The sequence below is a fragment of the Epinephelus lanceolatus genome, chromosome 6 (genome assembly GCF_041903045.1).
Source record: "Epinephelus lanceolatus isolate andai-2023 chromosome 6, ASM4190304v1, whole genome shotgun sequence".
Classification (NCBI taxonomy): domain Eukaryota; kingdom Metazoa; phylum Chordata; class Actinopteri; order Perciformes; family Serranidae; genus Epinephelus; species Epinephelus lanceolatus.
Genome location: NC_135739.1, coordinates 31296667 through 31307268, shown reverse-complemented (window position 1 = coordinate 31307268; position 10602 = coordinate 31296667). Strand labels below are relative to the sequence as shown.

At 37.3% G+C, this 10602-nt stretch overlaps 2 protein-coding genes across 2 annotated transcripts; one reads left to right on the top strand and one right to left on the bottom strand.

The window, feature by feature from the left end:
- The first annotated feature begins 357 nt into the window (after positions 1–357).
- ebna1bp2 (EBNA1 binding protein 2) lies at positions 358–5654 on the top strand. Its single transcript, XM_033620957.2, has 9 exons — positions 358–567; positions 1800–1883; positions 2111–2283; positions 2659–2782; positions 3710–3799; positions 4038–4113; positions 4324–4414; positions 4536–4710; positions 4867–5654. Exons 1-9 carry the CDS (start codon positions 472–474, stop codon positions 4912–4914), a joined length of 957 nt encoding a protein of 318 aa, XP_033476848.1. The 5' UTR covers positions 358–471; the 3' UTR covers positions 4915–5654.
- On the bottom strand, positions 4867–8816 carry cfap144 (cilia and flagella associated protein 144). Its single transcript, XM_033620958.2, has 4 exons — positions 8498–8816; positions 6200–6259; positions 5920–6023; positions 4867–5768 (listed from the first exon to the last, which is right to left on the bottom strand). The coding sequence occupies exons 1-4, from the start codon at positions 8616–8618 to the stop codon at positions 5673–5675; spliced, it is 381 nt and encodes a 126-aa protein (XP_033476849.1). The 5' UTR covers positions 8619–8816; the 3' UTR covers positions 4867–5672.
- Between the last annotated feature and the right edge of the window lie 1786 nt (positions 8817–10602).

The following is a 10602-nucleotide window of genomic DNA, read 5'->3' as shown; positions in this document are numbered from 1 at the left end:
CTACATTACATAGTAAAGTTATTTTTTACTAACTTATATATTTTACACGAATTTTGGGGGTGGAATCTGTGTTTTATACATGAAATATGTCAAGTTTGCAGTTTTCAAGAACTGCAATCATTAGATGTATTTTTTGTCGAGGAGTAAAAGGTGAATTTCAATAATGTGATAAGTAATACGATGGTAAAGTTTCTGAAAAAAGTGTCGACGATATTTTCGCTTACTTTCCAGGGTATCAGAGAATATATAATCCATTTAACGCACCATACTTGCCTGAATCCTATTTTTTGTTCGTGTAGGAACCATTGATCTTACGCATCCTTTCCGCCGGAGGACTGTGTTGGTAGAACGTCACTGTCCGTCACTTCCTCCCCACGTGAACTGCAATAACGCGCAGGACATGTGAGGAGCTGTACATCCACAGCAGGTGTCTTCACGTTTAACGGCCGTTTATTCACATATAATCATCTTATGATTATCGATAACAGCACTATGGAGTCAGCAGAGGAGGAGGAGCTGCTCGGACAAGACTCCGAGGAGGAGAACAGTGAATTATCAGACGATGAGGTGAGTGAGCTGTTGACATGCTAAGAGTGGCTAACGTTAGCAAGCCAAAGCTAAGCTACTGTAAAACTACTGTGTGTGCTGGACTCTGAAAAGTTGTATTGATAGAAAACTGTACAGATGAGACAAGACTTGACACGAGTTTACAGTAAAGTTATGTAAAGAGATAATGGTGACAAGGACAATGTTTACTTTATACAGCATGTATGTATAATTTCTGTAAATTGTACATATCTAATAACGCTTCTTCATACTATGAAGTCTTTTTAAAAAAAAAAAAACGTGTCATGTTTGCACTGTGATTTATTTTTGTTACACATTTATATTTCTTCACTTTTACAGAATTCCTTATATGTGAAAACCCTACTTGGCTGTGTATATACATATATATAATACAAAACTTGCATATAAAACTATACTGTAGTTTAGTACCACTATGACTGTGGTTTGGTGTGTTGCCTACGTGTACATACATTGACAGGGATGCAAAACAAAATATGTAAGAGAATGTATCTACAAGGTAAGGTAATGCAAGGCAAGGCAGTTTCATTTATAATAGGGATGCACAATAAGATTGGCAAGTCATCGGTTTTGGCCGATATTGGCTTTAGAATGAAGTATCGAAATCAGCAAACATGCTTTTTCTTCCTTTTCACAATGAATGAATATTACATACATTAAAAAAATACTGTGCTTCATGTCTCCATCTGCTGGGGGGCTATCATGATAAGAGTATGTATGCATAATATGATGTTAATTCCACTATAGAAGGGACTTGAGGAACACTAAAATTAAGTGGGGGAAAAAAAGTGGATATATCGATATTAATATTAATTATCAGTCAAATGAGTTGTTACATATCGGTATATCAGATATTGGCAAAAAAAAATCCAATATTGTGCATCCCTGATTTATATAGCACATTTCATACAAACAGGTAGGTTCGAGGTGTTGTACAGAAAAGTTTAAAACAACACGATGTAAAAGAACTATGCAATTCAAAGTTGAAACAATACAATTCAAATGTAAAACAATACAGTTTTAATGAGAAAAAGGGAGAGAGTAAAAGAATAACCAAAAATAATTAAAAAGATTTAAAATTGTTATATGAATAGAACGATAATAAAATGTTGGATTTCAAAATTGTTTAGATAAAAACGCATGAGATGGTTTTCAGTTTAGATTTAAAAGATGTAGGCTGGGGCATATCTATAACCACATTTTGTTTTCTTTAGCTCCAAGAAGCCTTCGCAAAAGGGTTGTTGAAACCTGGGATGAACGTATTGGTGGATAAATCCAAAAAATTTGTCAACAATGTGGTGAGTGAATTTATCATAACATTCTTGAATTGTTAGAACCCCTGTTGAGCTTTGGTGTGTTTCTATGAGTTGTTGTGGCATGTAGAAAAGCAAACGTGTTTGTTACACTCTGAAAAGGTTTTTGATGCCTTTGTAAAAATGTCAAAGTAATAAGAGAGCAAATCTTGCAACAGCTACAACAATAACAGTATAGCTTAATATACCATGTCTCGTGTGTTGTGATGCAGGAGGGTTTAAAACAGTGCCTTGCTGACTTCCGTAAAGACCTTCCCTGGGTGGAGAGGTTGGACATGACCAACCTGCCGGTGGAGGACGTTTTATCCAAAGCTGAAGGGAAAGTTCCAAGCATGAAAAATGGAGATGTCAATGCAGATGATGATTTCCAGAGAGAGATGTTCTTGTGAGTGACCATAACTTTATACAACATTGTTATAAATCCAAAAGTCACAAAGGTCACAGATGACTGGAGTGATACTGTTGAGCTGGATGAACTATGATTGATATTTTCACATCACTGTTGAGTATTTTATTACTGTTTTAGATCATTTAGTTTACTTATTTATTCTACATCTAATGCTGTCTGTCAGTAATCACAACAATTACAGCTACATATTTATTTTGTCCTAGTGTTATTTTTGATACTAGCTGCAGAAGCACCAACCCTTGTATGCCTTTGAAGATGTATCGAATTTTCTACTCACTAAAAGAGATCTGACCCTGCTATAAAGAGTGTATTTAACTCCTTCATGATGAATCTCTGTTTGTTCATCTGTAGCTATCGTCAAGCCCAAGCTACAGTTCTCGAGGCACTGCCTCTCCTGAGTAAGCATGGGATAGCCACCAAGAGGCCGGACGATTACTTTGCAGAGATGGCCAAGTCTGATCAGCAGATGCAGAAGGTGAGCTGGTTTTTGAATGTTGCACTTAAAAGACAAAGGTGCAGGTTTGACAAATGTAGTAAATGCAAAACAAATTTAAAATTTAAAGCTGACAATTTATGCATATCATTTTGTTTAAAAACAAAACAAAAAAAGAACTAACTCAAAAAGCTTAGCTACAAGACCTGCAGCTGTTTGCTTGTAGTTTTCAAATCTGGACCAAAATAAAGAACCTTATTCTATTCTTCTCTCTCTTTTTTTGAATATCTTAAGGCATTTGCACACCGAGTCTGTTTTTTTCGCCTGAAATTGTCGCATGTCTGAAAATAAATACAACCTTTTGTCAGTCATGTTTGCACACTGAGTCCAAAAACCTTCGTCCAACATTAAAATTCTCAGAACAGGTTCAATTTTCTGTGGTTTTCATATCTGTCAGAAGCCTTTAGAGACGTTTGACCATGAATCAGTGAAGAAAATGTGGTGGCAGGACACAGCCACAGCAAGACAGGGGAACAGGGCACAAGGAATCATTTTGTAACTCAGATTGCTCACTTTCAATAAGTCAGATAGTAATATTTAGGTGGATGATGATGATGAAGAGGAAGAGGAAATGGACCACACACAGAATGCCAAGGACAGCTCCGCCCTGTCATGCAGCTGTGGTGCCAAATGCAAGACAGGGAGGGAGTGATGACAGATAGATAGGTAACTTTGGTGGAGAGAGGCAAAGGAGGAAATGTGTCTTTTCCTTTTTTCACGTATTGCGAATTTTCGCAACAAAGAGCAATATAAGACATCGGAATCAGTGTGCAAAGGCCTTTAGAGCGGTATACTCAATAGACATGTACCATAACATTGCTACTAGTTAACTTCTAATTATTGTAATTATTATTTTAAGACTTGAATCCAAATATCGGCACTAACAGATGTTTTTGTTCCTTTGTATAGATCAGGAAAAAACTGATCTCAAAGCAGATGATACTGGAGAAGTCGGAGAAGGCCAAGAAACTGCGCGAGCAAAGGAAGTTTGGCAAAAAGGTTGGTCCTTGTTTTGAAAGGCTGTATTACTCTTATAGGTCTCAGAAGCCCTGCTCTCTGGGGTCAGTCTTTAAAGTACATTGATTACATGTTGAATATAGTCACCCATATGTGTGTACTAGAGTTCTGCCTTGACACTGGGTGTGTAGTGATAATTGAAAGCAGGCAAAAACGGGACTAGACCAGCATCTTAGAGACTCCTCTTTTGTAGTTAACATGAGTTTTGATTGTGTGCCAGGTCCAAGTAGAAGTGATTCAGAAGAGGCAGAAAGAGAAGAAAGCCATGATGACTGCTGTAAAGAAATACCAAAAAGGTGAGTTTTTTTGTAAGTGTGGTTTTATTCACACATAAATTCCACTGCACATTCAAAGGTCCAAAAAGTATTAGAGTCATTTAATGTGCACTGTGGTGAAAGGAACCTCTGCAAATTGCTTTAAAATTCTGGTGGTTATAGCATAGATTAACTGTATTTAACTGTATGTATGTAACTGTATGTGCGATTTCTGATCATCCTCACCTTTAGGAATGACCGACAAACTGGATTTCTTGGAAGGAGACCAGAAAAAGGGTAAAGACTCTTCTCAGGGTCCCAACAAAGCGATGAACAAGAAAGGGTAAGGTGTTACATTACAGCTGTGCACATTGCAATCATAAAAGTCGAGCATAATATTATTGAACTCTTGGTATCTCTGGCATTTTCACAAAAAGCTAAAAGTGTCACTGTTATTTTGACAGTCCCAATGCCAAGCGAAAATACAAAGACCAGAAATTTGGCTTCGGGGGCAAGAAGAGTGGGAAGAAGTGGAACACCAAGGAGAGCTTCAACGACGTTTCCAGTTTCCGTGCCAAAGTGGCTCACGCAAAGGGCGGCAAGGGAGGGAAGAAGGGCGGCAAAGGAGGGAAACAAAATGTGAGTGTCATACAACACACACACACACACACACACACACACACTGCTGACTGATTTGATAAATGTAGAAAAATTGTCAAAGGAAATTATACAGTTCTAGAAAAGCACTTCTCCACACTGTAGAGAAGCTCACTTTTTTCCACCTTGTTTTTCCAGAAACGCCCGGGCAAGTCTGTTCGCAAGAAGATGAAGTCACGCTCGTAAAAACTGACTGAGGCTGGTCGATAGGCTGGACTTGGACTTTGTTTCTCTGCACCTGCTCCCCAGTCTCTCTTCCATTTACACCAGGAGACATTTAGGAGAACATGGGCTTTTCTTGTTCACTTTTCTACAACATGCCTTCAGTAAGATGCGTCCGGATCAATATGGAGGAACCTTCAAGCTACAGAGAGCGAGAGACGTCCTGCTGTATCGCTAAGGAAGCTATTTGAAGGACATGACTGGTGAAGAAAGGGTCTTTTTGCAGAAATGGTGAACCCAGGAGTGGACAAAAACAGAATCTGAATGTTAAGAAAATGTCTCTTCTTCTTTATCAGTTTTATCACGTGTGGACATAACTGACTCTATACGTCTGTAAAACCTCCGTCTGTGATTACACATCAACGTCTACACCAGCCTCCTTGTTCTCTCATTTACACTGTGTGTGCTCTTTAGAGTTTTGTTTATTCTGTTTTATTTTTTTTCTAACTCAGCTCCTTGACTCATTGATTCTCTCCCATGTGACATCATGACATTTTATAATATTGAGCAGCTGTTAGTTTTGCCCTTTTCTATTCATTAATATGGTAAGTATGTGAGGGGCAAGTGTGCTTTGTATAGACCTGTGCTGGCAAATGTTGCCCCACAAGCGTTTTTCTTAGCTCGCTAAGATTGAAATGAAAAAGGGCAGCGTCTGGCAGTGACACTTGTATGATAAACAAATAAATCTGAACATAGGTTGCTCATCTTTTTGGAGATTCATTTTAATTTGATGAACGCAGGGCAGATTCTTTGTGTTTGGTGATGTCAGTTCGGAAGCGGTAGAAATTGACCCTCTTGTCACTGCGGTTCGATGGGATCTGAGGGGAAACATAGACAGAATTAGCATTCGGATAAGATCTGGAGTGGTTTCTTTGGGTTTAATAGTAGAAATGAATTGAGTTCAGGCCCTCCTTCTGAAGTACAGTATTAGTAATTCTAATAAACTGTCCAAAGCAATGTTTTCCTCACCAGTGGAGTTGACACCCATCCTATCTCCTGACTCTCAGTCTGTGGCATTGCATATTTCTTGGTGGGTTCCTGGCGGGCCTTGTGGAAGGCCTCGATGAAATCCACTGGAAAACAGACACATGGATGTGTAATGAACACAGATGTTCTCAAACATTCATAACTGCTTCATCCTGTTTGGGATCTGGAGTAATGTCATGGTGTATTTAAGTGGTATTTTTCCAGAGCAGAAGACAAGAGCAAAACATTATTGGAAGCTTCAAGGGAACTTATGTGAACTTACAGTTCTCTGCAATCACTTCTGTTGGTTTCCTAGACATGGGTTTGTCTGGCAGGATGTGTACTAAGAGAAAAAGACATAATATATAAACAGTTTAATGTAACAACAGACACATTAAGAACATTACATTAAGTACTCAGACCTTTGACTTAAAGTTCTAGTGTTTAGTTGCATCCAGCAATGAGGTTGCAGAACTGAAACTTCTCCCATGTGTCAGGCATGTAGGAGAACTACAATCAGCGACACAAAAAAAAAATGTGAATGGCCCTATCTAGAGCCTGTGTTTCGTTTGTCTGTTCTGGGCTACTGTACAAACAACATGGTGTATTCCATGGAAGAGGACCCGCTCTAAATGTAGATATAAACGGCTCATTCTAAGGTAAGGACAACACCATTCATAGTTTCATGTGATTATAAACTAATGAGAACATATTTCTGAATATTTTTACCCAATTTCTGCCACTAGATGGCCCTAAATCATACACACTTGACCTGGAGATAAAAATAGCAATACCACTTTGCAAAAATACTGGATTACAAGTCCTACATGGAAGATTTTACTTGCAAAATATAGTGTTAAAAGTAAAAGTGTTTTAATATTACAGCTGGTGGAGGTGCAGCACATCTGATTGTTAAAACTATAGCAAAGTGTAATATAAAGTGATCATATCCAGCTGATAAATGTTGTATAGAAGAGGTAGAAAGTAAAATACATTTATAGTTCCTCCTTTAGTGCTAATTTTATATAGTTTGTTCTATTTTATGATTTATATTCTGCTCTAATTTTAATATTCACATACCTGTTAATGCCTTTTCTGTGTGTGTAGCATGACAGGGCCTACAGGTACATCTCATTTTGTGATCTTGTGTTGTATAATCACAATATTTTACGTTCAAGTAGGAGTAAAATGTAGCTTCCCTCAAAGTAAATGTAGTCTACTCAGTTACTTTCCCCTGTTGACCAGGAAGCTGTTACCTTTCTGGGGCGTAAGTATAGACAGTGCAGGCAGTGCATTTGCACTGGGGCCCATGGGGTGGAGGGGCCCGACTGCAACCTGGAATTACACCCGTGTTCAAAGAAGAACTCACATTTGGGGCGTCGGTGGCTTAGTGGTAGAGCAGGTGCCCCATGTACAAGGCTGTTGCCACAGCGGCCCGGTTTTGACCCCAGCCTGTGGCCCTTTGCTGCATGTGTCTCCCTCTCTCCCTCCCCCTTTCACACTTCACTATCCTATCAATTAAAGGCAAAAAATGCCCATAAAAATATCTTTAACAAAAAAAGAAGAACTCGCATTAAAACAAAAATGATGCTATTTTCCATACATGCCCTAAATAAGATAAGATACACCTTTATTGATCCCATAATTGAGAAATTCCAGTGTTACAGCAGTCAAGGTGAAAGAGTCAGATTAAAGATTTCAAAATTTAAACTTAAAACTTAACTTAAAACTAGGCATGCAAAATAAGTACAAAAATACAAGAAACGGCAATAAATAATGATAATAATAATAATAATAATAATAATAATAATAATGAGCAGCAGTGAATAAAAATAAGCAGTGGATAAAGGGAGCACATCTAGTGCAAGTGATTGTATGTGCAAAACAGCAGACAGCTGTGGTGTCCATAAAGTGTCCATAGTGTCAGTAAAGTGTCCATGGTGCAGTTTAGCAGGCAAACCCATCTCCATCATGGCTTTCTGGTTTTGTAAAACAGTGTCAATCTTTAACAAATTATAAACTTATTCTACATAAACTATTTAAAAAACTACATGTCTAATACTAATGTGTCCAATATCAAGTATCTGCAAGTGGATGTAATATAAAAGCAGCAGTAAGACACACTGCTGCTAAAATATATATACACCTAAAACTGTGTGTGTGTGTGTGCTCCACAACTTGTAACTAGGGCGTAACAGGGCCCCTCATAATAGCGTGCACTGGGGCCCATTGTAACTACCTTACACCACTGTTACCTTTAATAGATGACTATGTTGACAGTATCTATAAGACTTTATAGCAGATAAATAGCATTAATCCCAATGAGAACTACTGTGTATTTAAGCACACTAAGCACTCTTCTTCCTGGCTAATTTTCTCTGATCACCACAAACAAAATTAAACAGATTTAATTGTTGTCTGGTGTCTAAACGAGACAGAGTGCTCAAGTTTTCGTGAGAGATAAAAAAAACCCTACCATATTATTATTCAAAAATTATTATTTCAGTTATTAGAGCTAGGCCCATTTGTTCTATGCAGAGGGAAGCTATGATCTGAAGGAGGACAGACAAACGTAACTTACATTTCCGGTGTGGATTGATGCTGAACTCCATGTGGAGTTTCTGCTGTCTTTGCTCCTTACGGATCGTCTCAACGTGAATTGCGTTCTGACGGACCAAATCCAGTTTCTCCTTTCCTGCCATGCTTTAGAAAACACCCCAAAACAACCAGCACTGCTAGGGAAAAGCTGGCAAAGCAAAGAGTTCTTCAGTGGAGTCTTGGAGGAGATTTCGTTACCTAGCAACTGTCAACACTTCCTCGCGTTGCAGTAACGCCACGCGAGCACACGGTGGAGCAGAGCGCCCAGATTTGAGCTATTGAGACACGTATGAATGGAAATAATCTTTTATACAGCTGCATTCAGGTACCTTATCAGAGTTGGAGAGTAAATAAGTACATTTACTCAAGTAGGCTAATGTTTTAGGTACAATTTTGAGGGCCTGTATACTTCTATATTTGTGCTAGAGAGGCAAATATTGTACTTTTTACTCCATTAGACTACATTTATTTGAGTTTTTAGTCACTGCTTACTTTTGGGATTAGTAATGAAAAAACAATCAACAGATAAAAGATAAAAATATATTATGTATTTGTTTATCTTAACCCAGGTATTTTTGCTTTTGATACTTCAGGTATATTTTGATGCTGATACTTTTACTACATTTATTTCAGTAAAGCAGGAGTATTTTTACACTATTGCTGCTTTTACTGAAGTAAAAGATTTAAGTTCTTCCACCACTGTATCTCAGCTACACTACATCATGAAGTACAGCAGAAAATAACTCAACAGCAGAGACAAAACTTTTAAAGGTTCAGTGTGTAAGATTTAGTGGCATATAACACACATGCCAAACAACGTGTGCTCGCCTTTTTTTCTCTGATAACTTAAGATCCAGATGTTCAGGAGGTTTCCACTGGGAACCAAATTATAGGCAGAGTTCTCGTCCTGTCCAAAAAGTTATTGAAACTGGTAAAAACACAGAATAAAGCAGGTTCAAGTTAAAAATCAGGGTGTTTGTGATGCTGCTCATTGAGGATGGGCGTCTAACTACCGTGGCTGACATAAAAATGAAAATGGTGTATCCTAGACCAAGTGTTTGGTTTGTCCATTTGGGCTACTGTAGAAACATGGCGGCGCAATAATGGTGATCTCCATACCTCATCTGAAGGTAACGAAGACATAACGATTCTTGTTTTCAGAGACACAGAATCCTGCACACTGGACATTTCATTAAAATCTTTATATGCAGGCTAATTTTTTAAAAATATAAATTTAATATAATATATTTAAATATATCATATTTAATATAATATATTTAAATATATTTACATTACATGAGGATCACTGTAAAATAAATACCAGGAAGAACATCACTGAGGAGGAATAATAGCTTCTCTTTTTTAAAGAAAAAAACCCAACATCAAATAATGCCTTTTTCTTTTAAAGAAATAATTTGTTTTTATGTCCTCTTTTTTCTTTAATTCCTCCCTGAAGTTATTCTTTTAATCATAATATAAATATACAATATATATAGTATTATGCAGGCATTTTGTATTTGCTGTTTTCACATCTGAAACATTTTGTTGCATTGTTGCTGTGAAAAGTTCAAGGTAAACTCACTTCCACTTGATAGCAGTGCTAGACTCTGTAAATATTATTTTTATTATTATTTTAAATTGTTGCTAGCAGACAAGAACTCTACTAAAATATTTATGAAACACAGACAAAATTCAATTTTGGCAAAATTATATCTTTCTCTGACCAAGAAAAGTAAAACCTTAATGCCAAGTTTATGTGTCTTTTCATTTGTTTGGATTCAGACTGTATTCTGGGTGCAGCATTTTTCCTACACAGACTGTTGGAAACCAAAAGAAAAATATTTCCAACTGGATTAATCATTGCATCACATTAAATATTCCTTGTATTTATTTAACTCTGCTGTACAGGAAATATGCTGTGGTTTTCAGACAGACATCAGCAATACATTTAGAGTTTAATCCAGAATTTCTGCAACATTTGAGCTCAAAATGTCTTCACTTGTTGCCAATAAATTGAGCATTTCTAGTTTCTGGTATCTCAGAGCTTTGCAGTCTTCCCACTGACTTCCAGAAGCCATTTGTTCATCT

Excerpts from the sequence above, each read along its gene's own strand:
- cfap144 (XM_033620958.2), bottom strand. The coding sequence starts at position 8,618 with ATGGCAGGAAAGGAGAAACTGGATTTGGTCCGTCAGAACGCAATTCAC. Across the intron at positions 6,260-8,497 it reads CATCAATCCACACCGGAAAT|TACACATCCTGCCAGACAAA; the intron begins GTAAGTTACGTT and ends TTTTTCTCTTAG. Across the intron at positions 5,769-5,919 it reads GATGGGTGTCAACTCCACTG|ATCCCATCGAACCGCAGTGA; the intron begins GTGAGGAAAACA and ends GTTTCCCCTCAG.
- ebna1bp2 (XM_033620957.2), top strand. The coding sequence starts at position 472 with ATGATTATCGATAACAGCACTATGGAGTCAGCAGAGGAGGAGGAGCTG. Across the intron at positions 1,884-2,110 it reads AAAAATTTGTCAACAATGTG|GAGGGTTTAAAACAGTGCCT; the intron begins GTGAGTGAATTT and ends GTTGTGATGCAG. Across the intron at positions 3,800-4,037 it reads AAAGGAAGTTTGGCAAAAAG|GTCCAAGTAGAAGTGATTCA; the intron begins GTTGGTCCTTGT and ends ATTGTGTGCCAG.